The sequence below is a fragment of the Chionomys nivalis genome, chromosome 7, assembly GCF_950005125.1.
Source record: "Chionomys nivalis chromosome 7, mChiNiv1.1, whole genome shotgun sequence".
Classification (NCBI taxonomy): Eukaryota; Metazoa; Chordata; class Mammalia; order Rodentia; family Cricetidae; genus Chionomys; species Chionomys nivalis.
The window spans coordinates 86,923,148-86,948,575 of record NC_080092.1 but is presented as its reverse complement, the minus strand read 5'-3'; the positions used below and the strand labels follow the sequence as shown (position 1 = coordinate 86,948,575).

At 50.5% G+C, this 25,428-nt stretch overlaps 3 protein-coding genes across 6 annotated transcripts in view; 2 read left to right on the top strand and 1 right to left on the bottom strand.

Annotated features, from left to right (window-relative positions):
• The window catches only part of Ern1 (endoplasmic reticulum to nucleus signaling 1), a 96,703-nt gene extending 91,534 nt beyond the window's left edge, over positions 1 to 5,169 (top strand). The window contains 1 exon segment of the mRNA XM_057775570.1: positions 974 to 5,169. Coding sequence (XP_057631553.1) covers positions 974 to 1,186 — 213 coding nt within the window. The 3' untranslated portion in view covers positions 1,187 to 5,169.
• A 6,444-nt stretch (positions 5,170 to 11,613) lies between these two features.
• Positions 11,614 to 21,916, top strand: Icam2 (intercellular adhesion molecule 2). Of its 4 annotated transcripts, none has more exons than XM_057774834.1 (5): positions 11,614 to 11,630; positions 17,026 to 17,130; positions 18,846 to 19,118; positions 19,962 to 20,270; positions 21,583 to 21,916. In XM_057774834.1, the coding sequence occupies exons 2-5, from the start codon at positions 17,070 to 17,072 to the stop codon at positions 21,768 to 21,770; spliced, it is 831 nt and encodes a 276-aa protein (XP_057630817.1). In that variant the 5' UTR covers positions 11,614 to 11,630; positions 17,026 to 17,069; the 3' UTR covers positions 21,771 to 21,916. The 4 variants fall into 4 exon arrangements, with proteins under 4 accessions (XP_057630817.1, XP_057630815.1, XP_057630814.1 ...); XM_057774832.1 differs by lacking the exon at positions 11,614 to 11,630 and adding an exon at positions 11,692 to 11,759; XM_057774831.1 differs by lacking the exon at positions 11,614 to 11,630 and adding an exon at positions 13,345 to 13,363.
• A 214-nt stretch (positions 21,917 to 22,130) lies between these two features.
• Prr29 (proline rich 29) lies at positions 22,131 to 24,849 on the bottom strand. Its single transcript, XM_057773303.1, has 6 exons — positions 24,781 to 24,849; positions 24,476 to 24,551; positions 24,220 to 24,326; positions 23,069 to 23,274; positions 22,865 to 22,935; positions 22,131 to 22,688 (listed from the first exon to the last, which is right to left on the bottom strand). The coding sequence occupies exons 1-6, from the start codon at positions 24,838 to 24,840 to the stop codon at positions 22,660 to 22,662; spliced, it is 549 nt and encodes a 182-aa protein (XP_057629286.1). The 5' UTR covers positions 24,841 to 24,849; the 3' UTR covers positions 22,131 to 22,659.
• Between the last annotated feature and the right edge of the window lie 579 nt (positions 24,850 to 25,428).

The following is a 25,428-nucleotide window of genomic DNA, read 5'->3' as shown; positions in this document are numbered from 1 at the left end:
TCACCTTGTAGAGGCTGGGCAGCTTCAGCTGGATTTGACAAGTATCTTAGTTACTTTTCTGTCACTGTGAAGAGACACCATGACCAAGGCAGCTGATAAAAGGAAACATTAACTGGGGGCTTGCTTACAGTTTACAGTTGGAGAGGGTGAGTCCCTGACCGTCATGGCTGGGAGCATGGCGGCAGGCAGGCATAGTGCTGGAGCAGGGGCTGAGAGCTGCATACTGATCCACAGTTGGAGGTAGAGAAAGACTGGACCTGGCATGGGCTTTTGAAACCTCAGACCCCAGTGACACACCTCCTCCAACAAAGCCACACCTCCTAATCCTAAAAAGTCCACCAGTTGGGAGCCACACTTTCAAATATATGAGCCTATAGGGACCGTTCTCATCCTAGTAACCACAACAAGTCAATGCCATGTCTCTGCTCGAATTTCCGGAGACTTTAGGATGCAGGGCTAAGCTCTAGGGACCAGTGTCTTGGGACATAGGTGTTTCATGATCTCTGCTGATTGATGGTACCCTCAGGCTGCTTGACAGACACCTTATAAGCACTGTCTAACAGGAACCTTCTGGTCACTTTCCTATACAAGGTCAAATCTTCAGAGATTTGGGGGAAGGGTTTCTCTGTGTCCTCTTGGAGTCCTGGGGATGCTCTTGACCTGTGAGCCACTGAACAACCTTCACTTAGGGCTGACCCCAGGCGCAGAAGCAGCCTTCAGTCATGTTAGGACAAACACCACAATTCCATGACCTTCATGGGAGGCCTGTGCTCCCTTCCAAGTGGCCAGCCTCATAGTGAAGCTACAGCTGCTCTCCTTAGGCTGAGCCTCACCCACTTTGAGCTCTACTTGTGAAGGAGGAAAGCCTACAAGACAGCAGAGATGTGTTGTTGGTACATGAATCTTTCCTTACAGAGAAGCCCTTAGCACTGTCATCCAGCTGCTAAAGCTGTGTCTCTCTGCTCATTCACAGAAACACCACTACCGAGAGCTCCCTGTGGAGGTTCAGGAGACGCTGGGCTCCATCCCTGATGACTTTGTGCGCTATTTCACATCACGCTTCCCCTACCTCCTCTCTCATACCTACCGAGCCATGGAGCTGTGCAGTCATGAGAGACTCTTCCAGACCTACTACTTGCATGAGCCCACAGAACCCCAGCCTCCAGTAACTCCAGATGCCCTCTGAGCTAGGGCAGCCCCGTTAGTGTGGTTGCCCCCACAGTGACCGTGGTCCTGATCTCTGCAGTCCATAGCTTGCTGCCTCTGGGATTAGCAGAAAGACTAAGCTCCTCAAACCAAGTGCCTTGAGCTGCTGCCCTGCAGCCAGAAGAAGATAATGCTGATCCTAGGAACGGAACGGGAGAGGGGCCCTCATGACTACAGAAAGCTGAAACGACGTGGCCCTGAAGTCTTGTAGTCAGGGCTACCTACAAAGGTGGGCCTGTCCCAGAGGCTGCAAGAGGAGCAGCGTCAACCTTTCACTGGATGAACTCTCTTCCACGTATATTTCTTTCTAGAATTCCTGTGGGGTGGCAGTTTGGGGCCTTTCAGTGAGGGAGTAGAGGAATCCTGTTTTGCCTACGTGCTAGGAGCAGCCTGGTTGGGGTGCAGCAAGTGTACCCTCTGCTGGAAATGGTTTGAGAGATTCAGGGTGCTAAGGAAGAGAACGTTCAGAGGTGTTCTTCTTGATATAGGAGGCACCTCCAGGTTACTGGTAGCCTGTGTTGCCTCATGCACCAAGTTGTAAGTGTGGGGCATGGAGTTAGAGACTGGTTAGCAGTGCGTGTGGACAGCTGAGCTGTGTCTGGGAATGGAAGATGAAGAGGGCATTCAGTTCTAGTTGGAGTGCTGGCCCAGCACAAGTGTACTGAACAGTAGCTCCTGATAGACTGAATCCTGGCCATGTGAGATGAAGAATTCCCTGGCCATCAAGAAGGCAGCTAAGACCAGACAGGGCCAGAGGGGAGCAACGAGAGGGAACCTCCGAGCACATGGAGAGGCTCAGAACCAGGAGGTGAGTGATATGGACCGTCTGCCCCAGAGCCCAGAGATTAGCACACAGATTGTAAGCCAAAGCCCTGGGGATAGAGAGCCAAGGCCAGAGCCACCATAGGCTTTTTAGGCCAGCTTTTACATTTCTGGCAGATATTAATGAGTGTGTTTTGGTCATATTGCAGAATGCTGCATTTGCATAAGTAAGTTAAATGTAGCTTGATGCTTGTGAAGAAGAAATGTAAGATATAATATCTTCTGTTTTGTGTAGTACCAAAAATCACCATTCCCTCAAGAATGTATAACATTCTCTAATGCTGAAGAGTAAGACATCTTGCAACACTGTGTAAATGTATTGATATCAAAGTGATTCTGTCAGTACCGTTTTTCTCTAAAATTAATTTTTAACTTTAGGTCTAGTCAGAATTTACTGTCTTCTCCCTCCCAAGAGCCTTTGAGGTTAGTATGTAGTCAGGGTCCAGGGGGTTGAATTCTGTGTAGACTCCTTGAGCCAGTGTGGCCTCTGACATGTAGTCCTGGTGAGCTGAGGCTTGTTCTGTGCTAAGAGTAGCCTCAGCAGCTCTCTGCACTGCACTGACTGTAGTCATGGCTGCTGCATCCCCTGAGAGGTCTTCTGGTGTACTGGTACAGGGCCACTTACCCAAAGCTTCTCAGCTGCTGTGGAATTTGATTTCCTTACTTTCATGGTGGCCAAAGTGAACTCTTTCTTAACCTCCTGCATCTTTGAACCTCATGGGTAACTCTGTTTAGACCTTGGAATTTCAGTCCCCGTGGCTGACTTCCTGTTCATCTCTTACCATAGCACTTTGCCAGTGGGTCCGAGAGGGGACAGCCTAAGACCAATGGCAGGAGGTGCAGCCAGTGTGGTCTAACAGGCTTGCCTCTGAGACTGCTGCCTACCTTGTTCCTCCTGGCTGAGTTTCCCTTTGGGAAGTGCTGAAGTCTTTTATAAAGGTCCAGCGTGGTGTCACCTCCCAGTCTGTCTTGGGTCAGCTTTTCAAAGGTTCTTGCCATGTATCAGATCAGTTTCTAACCAATCAGATTTCCAAGTCCCCTATTCATGTATCAGATCAGTTTCTAACCAATCAAATCTCCAAAAGTCCTCTATTCCTCGCACTTATTTGTAGGAACCTTCTGTAGAGCTAGATAGGGTATGAGACACTTGGGGCACAGATGGAGAGCACAGAAAGACTTGTGCCTTCTAAAGCCTCCTGAGAGTCATTAGCACACAGTGTCAGGGCAGAAAGAAAACTCAAGTGGGTAGGAAGGGTGTATATTTGGGGTTTGCCCCACTTGTGCCTTAAAACTGTCCCATCTCAAAAATCAATCAGCTGTGGTCAGTTCACCTCTGTGTGTCCTCTAGAAACCAGGCAGTTGTTAGCTCTCCAGGTGTGTCATGAAAACACTGTGGGCATCTGGGATGCTCAGCAAGAGACACTGCCTGCCTTCACTTCAGGCCAGCTCTGTAGCATTGTCACATCTTCAGAGGCGCTAGGAGCCCTGGAAGACGCCCAGCTGTCTCCAGGCACAGCATCTTCAGCTTTAGGATGGAATTGAGTTATGTCTGGGATGTTACCTTTGTTTACACTTTGCCTTGTGTTGAACTTTAAGTTCAGAAAGTATGCTGTGTCATTGGTACCAAAGCACTTGCACTTTTGGGAACATAGGTGTCACTTGGTAAATCACTAGGCCGTCTAGAAACTGAAGGTGAACCCCGGCAGAGGTGTCTCCTGCTCTCAATACAGCAGTAGCTGTAGGCTCTTCCCATGATGCACTACAGAGAAGGTGGAGGTCTGAGGTCAGCAGATAAAGCCAAGTGCTTTCCACCGACTTTGAAGATAGGCATGAGGCTCTCCTCAGAGCCTTTACTTTGTGGAGGTTTTGTGTACATGTGATTTAGTTAGCTGCTGAAGCTCCTTTCCCCAAAATGAAAGGCTAATTGATTAGCTGCTGCTGTGACCTGCAGAGCCACCCCTGGCTGCAGACTCTCCTGTGCTGGCCACCTGCTTGTCATCTGCAGGGCTTTGGTCATGCATGGCTTTCTGTAGGTCCCACTCTCCATCTGCCCCTGGGTCTGCTCTTGGTTCATTGTCTTCATTGCCACGGTCCAGAGGTGCAGGAAGAGATGGAAGAGCAGCCGCAGCTGCCCTGGAAAGAGCCTCTTGAAATTCCCCGCTTGCCCTTCTCTGTGATTGGTTTTCCCACAGTACTATCCTTGCCCATCACTCACATCTAGAAGCCACAGTGTTGGCCCCCCAGGGCCCTTTCATAAGCTTCTCCTCCTGAAGGTTACCAGACTTCCAGCTGAGCCAAAGTGCCTGCTCTCTCCCCATTCTCGGTTTTCGTTATGGACTAGTGATTTTCCATGTGTAATTTGGGTTGCTTTGGGCACTTAGGTCTCTTCTGTACTTATTAGGAAGCCGCAGAGGCACATCTATGTTGAGCTTCCCTCAGGAGCAACCTTAGCCACACTGTTTGCCAGTCCTGTCGCCTCAGCTCTCTGTTCCCCATGTGTTTGGTGGGTATAGTATTCCTTCCCAGTTGTCCCTAAAACTGACGGCGGAGTCCCCACTCACTAAGCATTACCAGCCAGCTATGTGGCTTCCCCACACAAAGACCTTGTGTAGTTCATTTTGCGATGACCTATTTATTGAATCTATTTATATTTATTTAATTTTTACTCTGAAGTATATCCGGTTACAATTGCACTTGCTTAAAGCACATAAGATCTGTTGTGGATAATACCCCTGACCATTTTAAAACTGGAAAAGAAAAGTTACACTGTATCCTGCCACCTTTTGATAACCTTGTCTTTAAAGGGTGAATAATTTGGTCTGGGTAAAATGTTAATTTTTAGATGATTTTTTTAAAAATCTGTGCCATGTGTCTTCTGTAGACAGTTAATTGTTTAATTGATGTGTGCTGATTGTGTGATTCACTCCTCTTTATGGAAACTAAAATATTCTTTTTAGCTTTATATTTTATAAACTGCCAGATTGTACATCTATTCTGTGTATTTTTAAAGCTCGTATTATGAGGGCCGTTATCTAAGTTGAACGGTTATTTTTGTACCTCCTGTACAGTTTTATAATTCTGCTCATTGATGAAGGTGACTTATGCTGAGCCAACCACAAATAAAGGTAGTTTTAGATTTGGGAGTTGCTTTGCTTTGTAAAGACTAGAGTCCTGCGTGAAGCGGGAGCCGGGCCCACCACATCTTCTTCCAGGGGTGCAGCATCTGAGTGGCCTGAGCAGCTAGTTAAACTGTGAGAAAATGGATCCCTGGTATCTATGCCTTGGTTCCGGAGCTCGAACATCCATCCTCCTTGGGGGCTGTTGAGGAAAAGCCTGTCTCGGAATGTTGCGGGAGATTTCCTGGAGTATTATTTACCTGAATTTCAGGAGGGTGGCCCATTGGAAATGACCTGCCACGTATTGGGAATTAGAGTCCCAGTCAGTCTGGGGTATGTGTATGGTGAGTAGGATTCTGGACCAAGATACCTGGGAAGAGAGAGCTTGTGCAGTCTGACCTGGCACATGTTAGCAGCTCCTCACCAGACAGCTGTGACCCCGGGATGTACTCCTGCAGCCTAAGGCCAGTTTAGTCTCCCCAAGGCAGGACTGTTCACACAGTACTGACCCCAGGATCCCACAGGTACTGTGTGGATGCTAACCAACCGTCCCCTCCCACTTCATGCCTTAAGAGCCTAGGAGGTCCTGAGACTTGTGATCATTTAGTACTTCAGAAGGACCCAGCCATATCTCCAGGAGATTATAGTGATACTTTATTTGCATTTTAATAAATAAAGCTTGCCTGAAAATCAGAGTGCAAAGCCAGTCACGCTAGTCACCCATACATGTCAGGCAATGGTGGCACACACCTTTAATCCCAGCACCCACGCTAGTTAGCCATAGAGGCCAGGTGGTGGTGATGCACGCCTTTAACCCCAGCACTGTGAAGGAATATAAGGCGGGATGAGACAGGAACTTGCTTTCTCTTTAGTCTGAAGATTTTGTAAAGGTAAGTGCTCCCTAGTGGCTGTCTGCTTTGCTTCCCTGATCTTTCAGCTTGAACCCCAATATCTGTCTCTGGGTTTTTATCATTTGTGCATTAGGAGACTGAGACCAGCTTCTTCCATGGTCCATAAAAGCCTACTGAAGTTTGGTCCCCACTGACAGTACCGAGAGGCCTTAGGAAGCACATGGGGAGCACAGTTAGGTCACTGGGAGTGTGCCCGTAAGGGATCTGGGCTCCTCCTCTTCCTCTCTCTCTTTCTGGTCACAAAGTGAGTCATTCTCTCTGTTGGCTCAGGGTGGGTAAGAGAGGCAGCTGACAGGTGTGATGGGAGAGACACAGGTAGGTCTGTCCCCCAGAACGCTATGATCTCATTATAGTCACTCTGCTCCTACCTGCAGAAAACACCATCCTGGTCCCCACTGCATCCCAGAGTAAGAATCGGGCATGCATTCTCCTGAAAGAGCAAAGGAGGCTGGGAAAGCCAGTGTCCAGCACTGTCCACCTCCACCGTGGGAGATCACAGTTGGGAGATTCTCCCACCAGAAGAAGAGGGTCACTGCCAGGCACAACCACATGCTAATGGCTGTGTTATTTGCAGTTATTTCGTCAGGCTCTACTCACTAATTTATTTATTTATTTATTTATTTATTTATTTAATTTTATTTTATTTTTTTTTTTTTGATTTTTCGAGGCAGGGTTTCTCCGTAGTTTTTGGTTCCTGTCCTGGAACTAGCTCTTGTAGACCAGGCTGGCCTCGAACTCACAGAGATCCGCCTGCCTCTGCCTCCCGAGTGCTGGGATTAAAGGCGTGCGCCACCACCGCCCGGCTCTACTCATTAATTTTTTAAAAAAGTAAACAAACCCTGTAAACCCAGTGCTCCTTGGATTTCTTCATTTTTGAACAGCCACCCCTGGCCTCTTCCTAAGAAACAGTACGTTCCCCCTTCTGGTCCCCAGTTAAGTGTGCTGGTTTTATTAACCCATGAAATAGATAGAAGTTAAGAGGGAGAGGGACTGGGTGTAGTCGAACTCTCCTTTAATCCCAGCACTCGGGAGGCAGAGGCAGGCGGATCTCTGTGAGTTTGAGGCCAACCTGGTCTACAACCCAGAAGGATTACAAGGAATTCAGATCTAGCTTGGTCCTCCTAGGCACCTCCTGCGTGTCCTTCCCTCTGCCCTTAAAAAGAGTCCCTCAGGGAACTGGAGAGATAGCATACTGGTTAAGAGTGTTCGATGCTCTTGCAGAGGATCCCAGTTCGGTTCCCAGCATCCTCGTGGGCTGTCTCACAATCACTTATAACTCCAGCTCCAGAGGACCTAATGCTCTCTTCTGACCTCTGTGAGCACCTGGACTCATATGCACATGCCTGCATGCAGACAAAACATGTACATGTACAATTAAAAACAAAATAGTTCATCAAACTGCCTGGTGACCCACACCTGTAACCCCAGCCCTTGGGGGACTGAGGCAGGATTGTCACAAGGTCTAGACCAACCTAGGCTATTCAGTGAATTTCAGGCCAGCCTGGGCTACAGAGTGAAATTCTGTCTCAAAACACACAGTTTCTCAGGGACCCATTTGCGTCCAAATCTACCTTCAAACATGAAATGTTTGGTTTAGCCACCCTGCCCAGAGATGTTAATTCTCTTGCCTTCTAAGAGTAGGTGGCAGGAAGCTTACTCTCTCCACCACTAGAAGGCGCTCGTGTACTGTCCACCCTAATTCCTGCTGTGGTGGACTGTTCAGTACGGCCTCTAGGATGTGCTGATCTGACTCCACACTCTGTGTGTGGGACTCCCCTGAGATGAGGCTAGGGTCCAGCCCAAAGACCATATGTGCATGGGTGTTTTGCCTGCATGTATGTTTGTATACCACACACATGCAGTAGCCATGGAGACCAGAAGAGGGCATGAGATCCCCTGGGACTAGCTTTAACAGCTAGTGAGTGCTGGATTGAACCAGGGTCCTTTGGAAGAATAACCAGTGATCTTAGCTGCTGAGCCATCTCTCCCAGGGACCTGGCTTTCTAAAGCCAACCCCTTCATTAGCTGGTAGTTGTCTAAGTAGCCCACAGCCACACGCTCTTCTCATTGTGAGTTAACATGGACTAGAATATATGCCGCCCTGTCCCTTGTAGAGTGAGGGTGATCATGGAGCTGGACATTTTCTCTGAACCCCTGCAATAGTCCAGGTACCACAGTGTCCTTGGAAACAATCTACAGAGACACAGATAAGCACGTGTCCAAATACCAACTGTCTCAACCAAACTTCTTGTGTGCCTATTGTTTACAGACCCTTGATCAATGTTTACAAATTACAGGCGGTGGTGGCGCACACCTTTAATCCCAGCACTCCGGGAGGCAGAGGCAGGCGGATCTCTGTGAGTTTGAGACCAGCCTGGTCTACAAGAGCTAGTTCCAGGACAGGCTCCAAAACCACAAAGAAACCCTGTCTCGAAAAACCAAAAAAAAAAAAAAAAAAAAAAAATTACCTGTGCAAACCCATGATTCCAGACGGATCCACAGCCTCTTATTTGGGCTCTCAGTCCACCATGAGACTCTGGCCTTCTCTGCCCTGGCCAACACTTAGCTCTTCTTTCTGCTGGTGGTTAGTTGGCGGTTACTGAAATTGACAGCCCTTCCTCGTTCTGCTGAAACAATGTGTACACCCTTTCTACACCCAAGGGAGAAAAGGGGTCAACTCAGAATAACCAGACCATTAACAATGTGCCTTTGCTAAGCCAACAGTGACATGCATGTCCCAATTGCTCTTTACAATGTGGAGTACAAGTGTGTTTTACAGTATAGCATATGTGAAAGTGTCCCCTCTGTCCTTCTATCCCCTTGCTTACTGGCTTGAGATATGATTGCCTCCCCCAATATGCCACCATTGCTATACACCACCAAACCAGTGGCCCCCATCCAGGACTTTAGACCTCTAAAGCTGAATTTTTTTTTTCCTAAGTTTGATTACCAGGGCTGAAGACATACCTCACTGGTTAAGAGCATTTGCCTGCTCTTCCAGAGGACCAGGGCTCAATTCCTACCACCCACGTGGCGGCTCACAACTACCTGTAACTCTGGTTCTAGGGGATCCGATGCCGCCTTCTGGCCTCCATCGGCACCAGGCACGCATACTCTACACAGATCTATACACACAAAATAATACAGAAATAAATTGTTACCTCAGAGGTTTTGTTGTTGACAGTATGATGCTGACTGGTACAGATGTCTACCCCAGTTTATGTCTACAACAGATACTGCTAAAACACTGGTCACAACAGTCCTTGGCTTGCCAGCAGTAAGGCAGGACATTTTAAAATTACTTTGAGCCAGGCAGTGGTGGCGCATGCCTTTACTCTCAGCACTCAGGAGGCAGAGGCAGGCAGACCTCTGTGAGTTCAAAGGCAGCCTGGTCTATAAGAGCTAGTTTCAAGACAGGCTCTAAAGCTACAGAGAAACATTGTCTTAGAAAAAAAAAATACTTTGAAGCCAGGTTTTATGGTACATGCCTCTAAACCCAGCACCCAAGAGACAGAGACAGGTAGATCTGAGTTCAGGCCAATCTGGTCTACAGAATAAGTTCCAGGGCAGCCAGGACTACACAGAGAAATCCTGTCTCCAGCGGGTAAGGAGAGGAATGCTTTGAAGAAACTGAGGCACAAATGCATTGAGAAAAACTGTACAGCCAGCAGACCATCAATCAGCATTCACGGTCGGCATTCGTCCACGGTCTGGAAGATTCTGTGGAGTCCTGATTGCTGAACTAGAGCTCTAACCACTATGGATTGTGAAACTGGCCCATGGGAAGAAGATCCTTGGTGTGTCCGGTACCCACCCCACCCCCATGCCCAAATTTCATACTTCCTGCTCGTTAAAACAAAGCCACCTGCTAGATAATACTTGCTGGTTGAGGCTACAGACACAAGGCGATCTGGGATGATGGCTCTTAGTCACGAGCGGGTTTTTGTGGAGAGCAGTCAGAGAGAGGCCAGAGAAGATGGTGTTCTGTGCTACTGACTGGACAGGCACAAGTGAGGGACTCATTCCATCAAAGGCCTCAAGAACCTGCACATAAGGGGAGTAAATAAGATTGCAGTTTTCTGTAAGTTGCACAGAATGGCCATCTGCTACAGCAGTCCCACTTGGGGTATGCTCCCAAAGAACTGAAAGCCGAGACTGCCCAGCCCTCTAACCATTTTCAAGGGTATAGTTCTGCAATCTTAGGTACCCGCACCTTTCTGCAGCCGCTGGCATATTTCTAGCTGAGAAGCTTAGAGGAAGGAACATAGTCCCCCAGGGTCTTTCAAGGATGGTCTCCAAGTGACCTAAGGATGTCCCACAAGGTCCTTGCTCCCTTTGTTTCAGGTTAAGATTTCGGAGTCTCAGTCAGCGGTCACTTGGCTCTGTTGTTCCTTCCTGGGCAATGGGGAGGCAGAACATTGTGACAGGGAGCATGAGGACGATTTGATATGCTCACTTTATGGTGGCCAGGGAGCAGGGAAAAAAGAGAAAATAAAAATAGGAATTTGAGCCGACAAGGTGGCTCAGCAGGTAAAGGTGTATGCTGTACCTGATACCTGAGTCCGGTCCCCAAGACCCATGTGTTAGGAAAGAGCTGACTCCCACAAATTGTTCTCTGACCTCCACTGTGTGGCAGGCACATCTGCATTCGTGAACTTGCACACGCTAAATAAATAAATGCAGTAATGCTTTTTAAAAAGACAATGAGGCCAGGTGGTGGTAGTGGCGCACACCTTTAATCCCAGCACTCAGGAGGCAGAGGCAAGGAAATCTCTTAAAACCAGCCTGGTCCAGGACAGCCAGGACTACACAGAGAAATCCTGTCTCAAAAAACAAAACTAAATAAATAAATGCAATGGGAATTTTCACACACGTTCATAACAACGTTATTTAAAACTACAAGAATATGGAAGGAACACAGTGTCCAGCTGTGGGCAGGTGTGTGTGATATTACAGAGTTACGGTCTGCAGCCGTAGGAAAGGGTGTTCTACCACATGCCGTCACACAGATGAACCCGGGGAAGTCACACCCAATGACATGAAGCCATTACAAAAGGACCCAGTGAAGTCAGAGACAGAAAGTAGAATGGGAGTTGCCAGGGTTGGGGAAGGAGGGAGAATTACCGCGATGGACCTGGAGTTTCAGTTTGGAAAGGTAGAAAGTTCTGGAGAGTGCTGGAGATGGCTCACAGTGAATGTTCTAGGAGCCACACAACTGTGTTCACAAACTGTTGAGGGCATGGTAGCTTAAACAATACTAGCTAGCCCTCAAGAGGATGAGGCTGGAAGACTTTGAATGTGAGGCTAGCCTGGTCTATATAGTGAGACCCTGCCTCAAAAAAAAAAAAAAAAAAAAAAAAGAAAAGAAAAGAAAAGAAAAAAGAAAAACGAAAAAACAATAAATTTCATTAGGTATATTTTATGTCAATGTGGGGGAAAAGCCAGTAGTGTTAAAACCATGTTAATTTGGTGAAGAAACCAGGGCACAGGAAACACGTGACACCTGAGAGAGTCTAAGGGTTCACGGATAGAAACTTAACACACACACCACAGACCAGCATCTGAGCCCCGCAAGGTAAGTCACAGCCTCTGGCTTCTCCCACTTCCCCTCCGACGAGCAGGCAGCATGGAGCCTTTGGCCTCTTAGGTGTCAGGCCTGAATTCTGACCTCTTCCTCTCTCCAAGCCTCAGCTCCCCCACTCTGGTAAGCACAGTGGTTGGGGGGGGGGGAGATCCCCAGAGGGAGTACCTCCTTCAAATATTCTGAAGCTCTTGTTTTCTTTGTCTCCAAACCCCCACCCTGGCCCCGCCTTAGTGACTGTTTCCTGTTTTTTGCTTTCTTCCTCTCCTTCCCCCCTGGGTGACATGCATGTAGGTGACAGATTTAGAAACCTAGCCCGGGCTGACCTGGAACTCCCAGAGCTCCGCCTAAAGTCATGGGCCACCATACCAAACAGGGCCACTGCTTTCTTACCCCAGGTCCACAGGGGCTGAGACCTGGAAAGGGACTCTCTCTCTCTCTCTCTCTCTCTCTCTCTCTCTCTCTCTCTCTCTGTTTTTTGAGACAAGATTTCTCTGCGTAGCCCTGGCTGTCCTGGAACTCACTCTCTCTATATATACCAGGCTGGCCTCCAATTCAGAGAGATCCGCCTATCTCTGCCTCCTGGGTGCCCCCACTACCATCCAGTCCCTGTCTCTCAAGTGAGCACGTGGTTCAGGTCTTGTCCTGAGAACCATGTCAGTCAGTAATAGGAGACATCAATGCTACCGCCCACATTCCCACCAAGCCTCCTCTTCCTTGCCTGACACCCATGGCAAAACATCAATGCACATAAAATTGAAAAAAGTAAATAAATAAAAAAAAAAAGCCAGGCGGTTGTGCGGGCGGTGGTGGCGCACACCTTTAATCTCAGCACTCAGGAGGCAGAGGCAGAGGCAGGTGGATCTCTGTGAGTTCGAGACCAGCCTGGTCTACAAGAGCTAGTTCCAGGACAGGCTCCAAAGCCACAGAGAAAGCCTGTCTCGAAAAACCAAAAAAAAAAAAAAAAAAAAAAAAGTCTATGAAGGAGGTGTTAGCACGAATCCCATCTTTCAGACCAGGGAGTGGAAGCATAAAGAGATTGGGTGATTTGCCTAAAGTCACACAAGGCGGTCTTGGCACAAAAGGTCTTCCAGGGTTGTCCATATCTAAGAGAAGAGTTGTGCCCTAGGGGAGGAAGCTACTTGGCTCAGTGGCTAAGAGTGCTTGTTGCTTCACAGAAGACGGGAGTTCCATTCCCAGCACTCTGAGGTTGTGAGGGTGGCTCACAACCGCCTTAACTCTAGGACACCCACCACCCTCTTCTGATCACAGACGCATAAAAACACAAAATAAAATAAGTTGGTTTTTATTCAGCTTTACGAGATAATACTTGCTGTTTCCCAGGGAACCAATGTACTCTCCCGTCAGTAACTGTAAAAGTTATTGTTGACCCTAGAACTTCTCCAAAAATTGACCTTTAGACTTCTTAACCTCTGCCAACTTGGTAGATGTGGTTTTTATCTTGATTTACTGTTGAGCTAAAAGTAATGTCCTCTTTCCTTTGACATTGCTTTGTGCACTCAGTTATCAATGATTTAATTTGTCTGTCTTTTCAGTGCTGGGAATGGAACCCAGGACCTGTATGTGCCAGGGAAGCGCTCTACCCATTGAGCCACAGCCCTCGCCTCTGTTGCTTATGATTGACAGTTGAAGTCTTACCTAATACCTTACTGCAATGACAACACTCTCCTATATTTTGTCAGTATTTCTAAAGTTTCCCTTCACACGTAAGTACTCACTGTGAATGGAATTGAGTTCTCCAGTTGCTGTGATGTGGGGATACTGCTCCCCTGCCCGTCTAGTTGATCAGTTGATCCAGCCTCATATGGTAGACCTTTCTTTTACCCAGCCATCTGCAGTGTCGCCATTGTCATGTGTTAGGTGTGTGTTAGGTTCTAGAAACTAGGCCCACTAACTAATCTCTCTACCCCCATATTAATCTTTTCTTTGTTTTTTTGTTGTTGTTGTTGTTTTGTTTTTTTGAGACAGGGTTTCTCTGTAGCTTTGGTGCCCGTCCCGGAACTAGCTCTTGTAGACCAGGCTGGCCTCGAACTCCCAGAGATCCGCCTGCCTCCCGAGTGCTGGGATTAAAGGCGTGCGCCACCACCGCCCGGTCCCATATTAATCTTTTGTATTAAATCTCAGTATTCTAAGAACAAATTGCTTGTCTTTCATCCTTCTCATGTAACTGGATCATCTTATTCTTCCAACAAACACTTTCAAGCTCCATCCTCGTTGGGATTTGACTGGGATTTCATTGACTCTGCAGATCAGTTGGGAAGGAATTATCTTTCTTTTCCCATTTTATTACATTGCCACCGCACACATACAGCAGTCAGAGCACAGCTCGTGGGAGTCAATTCTCTCTTTCCACCACATGGGTCCCCGGGGTTACAGTCAGGTCATCAGGCTTGGTGACAAGAGCTTATACCTTCTGAGTCAGCCGTCTCGCGGCCCCCACTCAGATTTTTTATTTCTTCTCAAATTAAGACTGAAAAGTTAATTTTTCTTGGTTTACTTTGTTCCATATTATGGCATGCATTATTTTATAGTCTCATTTATTTTTTATTGTTGAGAGTAGCCCAGATTGCCTTCAAATTCACCATCCAGCTGTCTCAGCATCTAAGTGGTGCCAGCACACCTGGCTTTTGTTTGCTTGTTTTTCGAGACAGGGTTTCTCTGTGTGACCCTGCTGTCCTGGAACTCACTCCTGTAGATCACAGGCTTGGACTCAGAGATCCACCTACCTCTTCCTCCCAAATGCTGGGATTAAAGGCATGGGTCACCACCACCCGGCTTATATTTCTTTTTTTAATTGTGGTTCTATACGTACTCTGCTGTGTACCCATTTGTTTATCTATTTTCAACCAAGCGCGTTCACATTGTTCCGAGATTAATCTTCGGAACCAACCTTACAAAATGAAACTACCCATAGGAAAACTCCCGCTTCCCTTCCCAGCCCCTGGCAGCCTCCCTTCTCCTTTCTGTTGTGTGAGCTCTTTTTATAACCCTGCTGTGTTTCCATGGTTGTTCTGGTAATGGCTGTTTGCTTTCTTTTTGAGCCTTGACCGGAAGTTTCCTCTGGCCTTCTCCTGCCTGGCGTGTCCCTCCCAAGGGTTTCCAGGGAATCTGACCCTCACAATGACTTCCTTTGCCCCTGCTCTGGTGGGCTTCATCAGCTACCCATGGCTGCCTGTCACCCATAGGGACTTCACTCTCTCCTAGGTATGTGACCTTGCTCAAGCCACTTAGCCTCTCTGTGCCTCAGTTTCTCCTAGGAGATGGGAAGTAGAAGTACTCGAGCTTGTAGAGTTCAGGAGCAATTAGTTAATGATTACAGGGTGCTTTGACAGTGACCAGCATGAAGTTGGTACGGCTGCATGCCCCAAGACATTTCAATCAGTGACAAGCCACGTCTACAACAGGGGTCCCAGAAAATTACACGGAAGCTGGAAAAGATTCCTACCACCTAGAGACACCATAGCCATCCTAACACTGTAACTCAACACATTGCTCCCAGACCGCTGGTGACAGTAGTGCCAACCTACCGTACTGCAGTTGCATTCAAGTATAGCACGCACAGCTATGTACACCAAGCATGTAGTCTCCTGCACCATCTAGGCGTGTGTAGACACACTACGATGCTCACACAACCACACACTGCCTGATGACGAGCTTCTCTGAACTTGAACTACAAAGTGAGCTCGAGGCCAGGATGGACCCCTTAGTGAGGCCCTGTCTCATAACGAAAAGCACAAAGAGAGCTTAGGGTGGCCGGGCGGTGGTGGCGCACGCCTTTAATCCCAGCACTTGGGAGGCAGAGGCAGGAGGATCTCTGTGAGTTCGAGACCAGCCTGGTCTACAAGAGAGCTTAGGGTGCAGCTCTGAGCACTTGCCTAGCATGTAGGAAGACACGGCATCTCAGTCACAAGCACCCCCAAAATGAAAAAGGACTTGTTCCCCCCTATATGTAGTGTCTGTGTTGCTGTATTAGTATCACCACTATTATTATTATTACTATTACTACCCACAGGAGGTCAGTCCCCACTTATCACCCAAACCCTTCCAGCTGTCCTGTCCCCTGTCCTCAGCACTCTGTCACCCTCATGTGAGATCAGAGCCCCCCCTGTCGACCCCACTCCACTTCTCCCCACTTCTCTCTGCTTACTCTCTTCCCCTTCCTTCTGGCATGATTCCAAAGCTCAGCAGCCTCACACAGGGACTTCGCTGGATCCAGCTGTTAACATCAGCACTGGATAGCTGCACACAGTGTTGTGAGAATGGCAGGATGCCACAGTACTCTCCAGCCCAGGAACCCAGGTCACTGGTTGAGCCATTGAAGCTTCCTTTGCTTAACATCTGGAGGCTGCAATGGCCTGGGAACTAGCCTTGCGTGTGGTACTTGACCTCAGATAATGAGCCCCCCAAACCCTGGGACTCCTTTCAGATAGGCTCTTCTGGGATTCCACAGAGACATCAAGGAGGCTGCTTTTGCCCCACCTGTCCCGGAGGATCTAAGGACTGAGAGAGCAAGCTTGGTTATATGGGGAACACAACATTGCCTAGGAAGGCCTTCTCTCCCATAAAAACTCACTGCCTGTGGGAAGAGCCTGACTAGAAAGCATTAGGTTCTAGCTTTGCCAGGCCAAGGCCCTGCTTGGATGGTAGATGGGCAAGAAGGCATCAGCTAACAAACCTGGAAAAGGGCCTAGGATTTGGAAATAGGCTGTAGCCAGTCTGTTCCCTGACCTCCTAGACCTGGGCCACTGCAGACCACTGTGGGCTGCCCTTCTGCAATCTCTGAGCCCCATGTGGGCCCTGCATTGGCCGAGTTAGGGCTAGGCTTCTCCTGGAAGCTAAGCAAGACATTAATGTGTGCAGACATATGCAGGGCATTAGCCGGAGATGGCTGTGTGACTGTGTTCTTCTAACTTTGGATATTCTCTTACCAGAGAGGACTGTAACAGAGGCCCGGTGGGATTCGGAGTTCCTCAGATCTGAGCCTTGGAGGCCTCATTCTGCCCCACGCACAGACAGAAATGCCACACACGCAACACACACATACACACACATGTAAGGGCATGCACCCATGCTCTTGCACCACACCCACTTCCCTGAATATGAGTTCCCCCTCCTCTCCTAGCCCTACACAGGGAGCAAGCCACGTGGGAGGGCCGTGTTACACCCCTGCTTATCAACTGCCTCCCAGCTTCCTCTGCCTGAATTCTTGAGGGCCTGAAGGTTTGGGAGCTGTCCTGTGCTTAGACTTCCTGATCTCAGATAATGAGAGGAAATGAGATCATTTGTGCAGAGAAAACTACGGATTTCAGTCCCGAGCTCCAGCCTTCACTCCCCAATCTGTGGTGTTCATATCTCCGTCTCCCTGCAGGCAGCCAGCAACTGAGCCCCTGGAGCTGATAGACCCCACCTGAGATGTCTTCTTTTGCTTGCCGGAGCCTGCGTATAACCCTTCTTGCCCTGCTCTGCTGCTCAGGTAAGCGGTCCCCAGGGTTTCCAGCACGTGGCATCTTAGAGTAGGGAGTTCCGCACTATTCCTTGGGCTTCAGGTTGGGGAGGAGGGCATCCTGGCTACAGGGGCCTCTCCACCATGGATCCAGAAGACCGTGACAGCCTGGCTTGGGTTGCCCATGGCCTCAGGCAGTGGCTGAGATCATGGCCTCTTGGTTATTGGATGGAGCAAGCCCAGGGCTCTGAGAATGTTGATGCGACAGGCTGCCAAGGTTGAGTGGCGAGCAGTGAGTGGGTAAGAAGGGGTGTCAGGGTCTTAAGCGAAGAGAGGAGAGTGTGCCAAAGGGACCTAGTGAACAGCAGAGGGCAGCAGGGGGCGCTGCGTTCACTGGGACAACAAAATGAAAATGAAACTTTTTTCAGTGGGTCAAGGAGATCAGGAAGGACACCGCCACTACGTGCTGAGCGCCTTGTGCCTTAGTCAACCTGCCAAGTGCTTTCAAGCTTGCTTGCACTCAGGGCCCAGGGGAGGGCACGTTAGCCCTCTTAATGGACAAAGAAACTGGGGCTCAGAGAGAGGACACATCCAACCCTAGGCTGACCGGATAGTACATTGGTAGATGTTAAGTTCAAACCCAGTACTGTCTACATGGAAAGCCCCTCTTTTGCAAGTTATTTACATACCGCTAGCTGATGGCTGAGTGGGCTGGGGGAGGTAGAGAAAACAGGCCATGTGTAGGGGCCCTGCTGGCTGGGACCTAGAACCTTCATGGTCCTCACAGAGTGGCAGTGAGCACTGAGGGTCCCATCTTTGCATACCAGATACTTCCCAAGTATCTGTCATGCACTGGGCTGTGTGGTCAGCATAAAGAGAAACAGGCAAAAACTCAGGCCCAGCCTTCTAGAAGCTTCAAAATGTTTCCAGAGCATCCACATAAGTTATGAGCCGTGAGTGCAGCAGCTCCTTCTCATGGTGGCCTGTTGCTTCTCTGGCCTTGTCTCCAACATTCCTCTTCCTAGCTAAGCTCCTGCCGTTCTGGCCATCCATTGCTTCAGGAGAGCAAGCTCCCACGGGCAGGTCTGGGAGCCAGCAGTTCCCGGTGTCTGGAACTTGCTCCCACAGCACACACAAGGCTCACAGCCTCCTTCCATATTTGCCCCAATGTCATTATCATTGTCTTTTCTTTTTTTTTTTTTCATTGTCTTTTCTTAACCATGTTATTAAAAGTGGAGTCCCTCTGGATAGTGATGGCGCACTCCTTTAATGCCAGCACTCGGGAGACAGAAGCAGGTTAATCTCTGAGAGTTCGAGGCCAGCCTGGTCTACAAAGTGAGTTCCGGACAGCCAGGACTGTTACACACAGAGATACCTTGTCTCGGGGGGGGGGGATAAGAGTCCCTCCACCACCTGCCCCATGCCTTTCCCTGGAGCTCACCGCTCCCCGAAGGGCATCCTGGCAGTTCTCTGTGTTTGTGTGAGTTCAGACCTTACCTCCATTCTCAGAGGTGTCTTCATGACAGAGAGAACTTTGAACTGGAGCTTAACGCAGCGAGAGAGAGGCTCGGGGAAGACTGACCTAGTGCCGATGGACAGAGGGACTGGAGGAAAGAACGCAGGAAGTCCCCGAGTGGCAGCCTCCGTAGGTCTAATGCACTCCGTAGGGGAGTGGTGCGGAGTACTAGAGATGCCTGAGGGCGGGCATCGGGGACATCTGCTGCCTGGTGCTTTTGCTCTTCCAGGGTCTGGTGAGAAGGCGTTTGAGGTCCACGTATCGTCCGAGAGGCAGATAGTAGAAGCCACAGGCGCTTTGAAAGTCAACTGCAGCACTAGCTGTGAGAATCCGCAAGTGGGTGGCCTGGAGACCACCTTGAGTAAGAAAGTGTTGGAGGAGCACCCCCAAGGGAAGTGGAAACAGTTCTTAGTCTTAAATATCTCCCAAGACACGAGCCTCCTGTGCCACTTCACCTGTGAGGAGAAACAGCATTCAGAGCATCTCAACATCAGAGTATACAGTGAGTGTCTATGCCTGGGACTCCACTCCTCAGGGTAGGGCCCACGTCAACTATACACTCCCACATCTGCTCAGTGACTGCTCCTGGTCCTCATCTCCTCCGGGCTCCTGAACCACAAGCAGGTCAGGTCTGGGGGCTCAGGATCCGCTTAAACCCTTGGTTGGGCTCCACAAGTCCTCCTATACCTCGGAAGCAGACCGCGCAGGTTTTGAATCTTTCTCCAAGAATGTCAGTCTAGCCAGGGTTTGCACGGATCTGGAAGTCAGTTCCCACCCCGGTTCTGTCGCCAGAACACTCCATAAGCATCACAAGCAGTGGGGGAATCAGGGAAGCATCGTGAGATGGAGGAGCTACTAGAGAACACCAGGAAAGTGGGAGAAAGTGGAGCATTTCATCGTTCCCCAAGGACCCATGGCAAACGTGTGAGCATTGTGTACATGCCTGGCAGGATTCGCTCAGTCTTGGCTCCAAGTGTTTCCCTGCTACTGGTTAATGACATTGATAGATCAAAAGCTGGAAAGATGTTCTGAGTCCTAGGTGGGGTGAGGATGGGTGGAGTAGCTTAAGTGGAAACCAGGGTACCGCTGTAGTCGTTACTCAGCGGATCCGCAATGACACTGGTCACGGAACCAGCTGGAGAAGTGAGGCAAACGCAGCTCCTGCCCGGGCTTCAGGAGGAGGCTCACAGTCAGCTCTGAGGACTGTCATAGAGTCCACACATAGAGGAGCTCCCTTTCAGTGCTCCCAGGACAACCACCCAGCTGTTTAATTCAAACATTTGTGTTTGGTATCTGGAGGGGATGGAGACAGGCCCGAGTGGTCTTCCTCCTTTGTCTCCTACAGAACCTCCGGCTAAGGTCACACTGAAGCTGCAGTCCTCGCAGGTGTTTGTGGGAGAAGCTTTCACCATTGAGTGTACGGCAGAAGCCGTGAAGCCCCTTGAGAGCCTCACCCTCAGCCTGCTCCATGAAGGAGAGACCCTGCAGAACCAGACCTTTGGGGGAGCTGAAAGTAACGCCATAGCCATATTCAACAGGACAGCTCTAACGAAGGATAGCCTCAACTTATCCTGCCAGGCTGTGCTGGACCTGCGGCCCCATGGTGGGCACATCATCCTCATCAACTCAACGTCCCAGATCCTCGAAGTCTTCGGTAAGGAGATGGTGGGCCCAGAGGGGCAGAAATGGCATCCCTCTTGGCACCTTGGGGAAAGAAAACCCACAAGCCCCACTCCTAGGTAGCTTGATGTGTATGTAGAATCCTGAGGGCTCCCTCTTCCTGATTTACTGGGTTTCTCTCAAAGCTCCAAGCTGAACCCTAACTTTCCCAGAAGCCAGGAGAGCTCAACTAGTGGTTGGGCGTGTCGCCTTGACTGTGGTAGTGAGCTCTCTCTAGCTATGGCCCTTTCTACAGTGGGAAGGCTTGCTGGCCTGACCCACAGCTTCCCGGAGCACTGCTGGTCTGTGACTCGTGGTGGCCAAAGCCTGTTGTAAATGAGCTTGCTTGAAGCTCACTCAGCTCTGCCTGACGAGGGACATGGTATAAACCTGACCATGACACCCTCCAGGCCATGGCGTTGTTGTTGGGGGTCCGCCACCCAGCTCCCACAGAGCATTCTTTGAATGCCCGGTCTTAGCTTGGCTTATTTCTAGCCAGCTTTTCTTAATTATCTTGTCTATCTTTTGCTGGGCTTTTATCTTTTTCTATTTCTATATATCTTTTATTTCCTTTTTTTTGTTGTTGTTGTTGTTTGTTTTGTTTTTCGAGACAGGGTTTCTCTGTGTAGCTTTGGAGCTTTCCTTGGAACTCATTCTGTAGACCAGACTAGCGTCAAGCTCACAGAGATCTGCCTGCCTCTGCCTCCTGAATGCTGGGATTAAAGGTGTGCGCCACCACCACCCGGCTTTTCCTTTCCTTCTTATTCTGTGTCTGGCTGTGTGACTGGGTGGCTGGTCCCCTGCTCCCTCCTCTTCTCCTTCTTCTTCTATTTATTCTCTCTATTCTGCTAACCCTGCCTGTCCTTTCTCCGGCTTAGCTATTGGCCTTTCATTTCTTTATTAGACCAATCAGGTGTTTTAGGCAGGCAAAGTAACACAGCTTCACAGAGTTAAACAAATGCAACAGAAAAGAATGCAGCACATCTTTGCACCATTAAACAAATGTTCCACAGCAGAAACAAATGTAACACATCTTTAATATTCCACAACACCCTGGTGTCCAGGCTCTACATACTGGTCTCGGGTGCTGCTGAAGAGGGGTAGCTGCTCTACCTGATGGAGCCTGGAGTGCAGACCACCTTCCTCTTCTATGTCACACGGGGGTGGGGGGGGCAGACACCTTATGCCACTTCTCTCTGCTACCAGGCTGTCTGTGGAATGCATGAGTGGCTAAGGCATGATGGGTGAACTCCCTGGGGTGCCTGGCACCTGAAAATCTCTAAATGCATTGCCTCTTCCCTCCCCAGAGCATACGAATGGTCACCCGATAATCATCATAATCATAGTGGTGTCAATACTGCTGGTCTTATTTGTGACATCGGTCCTACTCTGCTTTATCCTCGGCCAGCACTGGCACAGGAAGCGGACGGGCACCTACGGGGTGCTGGCTGCCTGGATGAGGCTGCCCCGAGCCTTGCGGCAACGTCCTGGGTGAGCCGATGTTCCCAGGCCTCTGGTGGCTGCTGGAACTAAATATGGCGCCTTCAGGGTGTGGTCCAGCACTGGCTGAAGGACTCTGGCAGTGGCACAAGACACTGGGGACATTTCCTTTCTTTTTAACCTCAATACAAATACCTGGATTTCACCCTGTGCTCTCCATGTCTGCTCCTGGGATAACAGCAGCACCTGTGACAAGGATGGTATTAACTGTGACCTGCTCACCCAGTTGTCTCCTCCACCCTTCCCATCTCCCTGCACTTTTCCTCTGCAGCCCAGACCCCAGACGTCTACCCACACCATTAGCAACTGATTTCCTACTGAGGTCCAGTGAATGGGGAGGAATTTCTGTATGCACGTGGCCCTGGGGACCTCAGGCTGTTCCTGGTTGAATCAGGACTTGGCCCTGGCTCTCCTTTCTACCAACAGAATCCAGGGAAAGGAGGCCCAAGGAAGCCGAGTCCGCCGCAGGGGCCTCCTGAGCCAGCCTTCTTCCCCAACCATGCTGCCTTCCAGGGGCTTTCAGGCATTTGGAGACAGGAGCCATTCTCTTCTCTCATGCCCTATTTCAGGCCCAAGGGGGACTCCACAGAGGGGAGAGAGGGGCAAAGACAGCTGGGGCTCTGGTATCAGGGCCTTGGTCTGGTCCAGACAGGGAACAGGATCAATCGGGTTTGCGTGGCTTCTGGGTCAGGGAGGAGTTTTACGGAGCTTTCTCTCCAGAACAGGCAGCTTGAGACAGCAGTGGAGCAGAGAGCCTGCTGCCCCAGGGTAGACGGCTTGACTGAGACAGGGTGGGTAGGAAGGGCTTCAGCATGGATGCAGAGTGAGTCCAGCATGCTGGCAGCCCTGTGCTGAAGCGGGTGAGGCCTGATGATGATCTGTCTTCAGGGCAGGCTCTCAGCATCATAGTACTCTAGGGAGACAGAACCCTCAGCTTGCTCCTTCCTGCCTTGGTGGACCCCCAAGGAGGAACATAGAACGGGACCAGGCAGTAATTGGCAGGAGCCCCCATCCACAAGGGCACATGGTCCTTCTGACATCTCAGTCTGCCCCAGGTCAGGTCCCACGGCCCGTCCACCCATCCCCTACCTGAAGCTGGGGGTACATCCACACCAACAGTCCCTGTGGCACTGGGGGGTGGCGGTGGGGGCACATCTCTCCTGAGATGGGAGAGAGAAAAGAAAGACCCTGTCAGAGGCCCAGGGTGACTTTTGAGGCTTTACCACCACCCCCAGCCTGCTCTTTCAGCCTAGATCAGGGACCTGATCATGCCCACCCCCCACTCTCACTTACACCTCCCCTTGCCTGGAGGCAGGCGGCTGGTGCTGAATCCTGGGTGCACCCTGCCAGGGAGGTTGATGTGGGGGAACAGGGAGAAAAGAGACTGGCCAGAGTGTCATGGGGCCCGGCAGATAGTGGTGGTGGATCACCACAGGCTCTTCTTGCTCCCGCGCCTCCATCTCTTCCTCCACCTGCTCCTGTTGGCTGTCTGTATAGACCTGGGGGGGTGCAAAGTGGAGGGGGGTGGCGATGAGCCAGGCTCAGCCCTCCCTGCCCCCACTGCCCCGCCTCCTCCATCTCCTGCATTATTTTCTGCACATCATCACCGTCACCGGCATAGAGGCTGTACTGTTTAGTGAGCTGCGCTTGCGTGCAGCCAAGGCGCTTTGGAGACGCTCACCCCATTCCTCTGCAGAGGGGAGAGCTGAGTCTCTAGGAGGTGAACCTCGTCGAAGAGCCTAACTCATCCAAGAGAGCAATCTGCCTTTGTTCCTGCATCTTTGTGCATCCCTCAAGGAAGCGGGATGCTCACCTCAGGGCCGCAGAGGGCCTAGGGGTGTGAGTTGGCAGCCCTAATTCAGGATCTCCACCTCCCTAAACTCCCCAACTAGCCCCTCCTTGAACCCCTCCAGGTCTCCCAGAGTCCCCTTTCCATTGGGTCTTCCTTTCTCAGACCCCACACCCTTTACTCCCTCCATCCCGGGTTCAAATCCTACCTGATCTTCAAGAGTCTGCCCTAAGGCCTCCTGCAGTCCTCCAAGGACTCTGTCTTCTTCCTCCCTTCCTCTCCAGGTGTGCAGTAATACCACATCTCTGTACGTGCCTGTCACAGCCTACCTAGCCATTCCTTTATTCATTCTTTTGTTCGACAAATAGCCGTTGAGCCCTTAAAAAAGAGTTCTACACCAGGCTCCTAGGACTTGAGGTACACAGAGGAATACCTGGAAGGAAAACCTTGGAAACAATGTCTGAGTGGTAGTGGAGATTTGGAAATTCCCTTCCTACTAGAAGCTGACACCAGGCCTTGGCACACAATAGATGCCAAAGGGACTGAGCCGGGCAGGGTGTGGGCTAGCTTCCTGCTGCTACTCTATGCTCTGTCTTTTTACTCCAGGTGGGGGGTCCCCCACATAGAGCCCACCCTGGGCCCCACCTTCACACACCTGTGGGCTGGGCCCCTCTGGCCCTGGGTTCAGGGCTCCCGCCACCATTTGACTCAACAGCAGCTGGTGCAGCTGGGCATTCTGTAGCATCATGAGCTCCAGCAGATCTGCGGAACACGTTTCAGCAGGCCCATCCGGCCCGCCGCCACACAGACCCATCCCCCTCGGCATACAACATTTATACAGGACGGAACAGAAAGGAGGCCCCAGGGATGTGTGGCAGCGGGGTGTCAAGGGAGTGACCCAGGGAAGTTACCTTCCTTGACACGGCTGGGTTGAGGCAGAGGAGACGGGACAGTCCAAGGAAAAGGCTGCAAGATGGTCACCCAGGGCTGGGGACATGGGTGGGGATTCAGCCCAACCAGGCAGAAGAGGGGTGAGGCATGTCAGGAGCCCCCCACTCCCCGCTCAGTGTCTTTGCACCCTATGGCCTCCTTCCTCCCCGTCCAGTCTCTTCCTCTTGGTTTGGGACCTCTCCTAGAGTTTACCCCCATCCCAGCTCCGCAGTCCCCACCCTGGCGCCCATTCCAAACAGTCTGTGCTCCTGGGCTCGGGTCTCACCATAGGGACTGCACTCTGTGATGGGGCGCCACTCCAGCTCCCGCTCCTGAGGGAGGACATGGTTTAGCAGGTCAGTTACCTAGGTAGCTCTGGGGACGCCTGGGAAGGCTCCTCCCAAGAGTATACTGACCCGCCCAGCCCAGTATGCCCGGTGCCTGGGAAACAGCCCAAGCCTCCGCCCTGGCCCTCCTCTTCTTCCGCAGCGTGGGGTTCCTCTCTTCTGGAGATCCACCTTCAGGCCCCTGGCTGGGGTTCCCCAGGCTTAGGTTCTGCTCCTCCTGACGCTGATGCTAACCCTGGGAGAACCCACGTTTGTTGAGTGATAAGCTAGGGTGACTCGGTTCCCTGCTCCCACGGGAATAGAAAATTTTATAGGACGGGGCATGGGTGTGTGAGGCGGGTTAGGAGGGCTGAGGAATCACTCACTGTCATTCTGTCGATCACTCTTAGGAGAGGGGAGTCCTAAGGACCCAGAGGTTTCTGGAGGGAGGACCAGGCAGACATTAGGCAAATGGCCCAGGATGCCAGGGGCTCTTTATGTCTCCCCTGTAGATTTGCTCAATTCCTCAAACCCTGCGCCCTCAGAGGTGGGAAGGTGGGCGGGCATTCAGTCCTCTGAGGCCCCAGCACCATGGCATTCCTCTGACA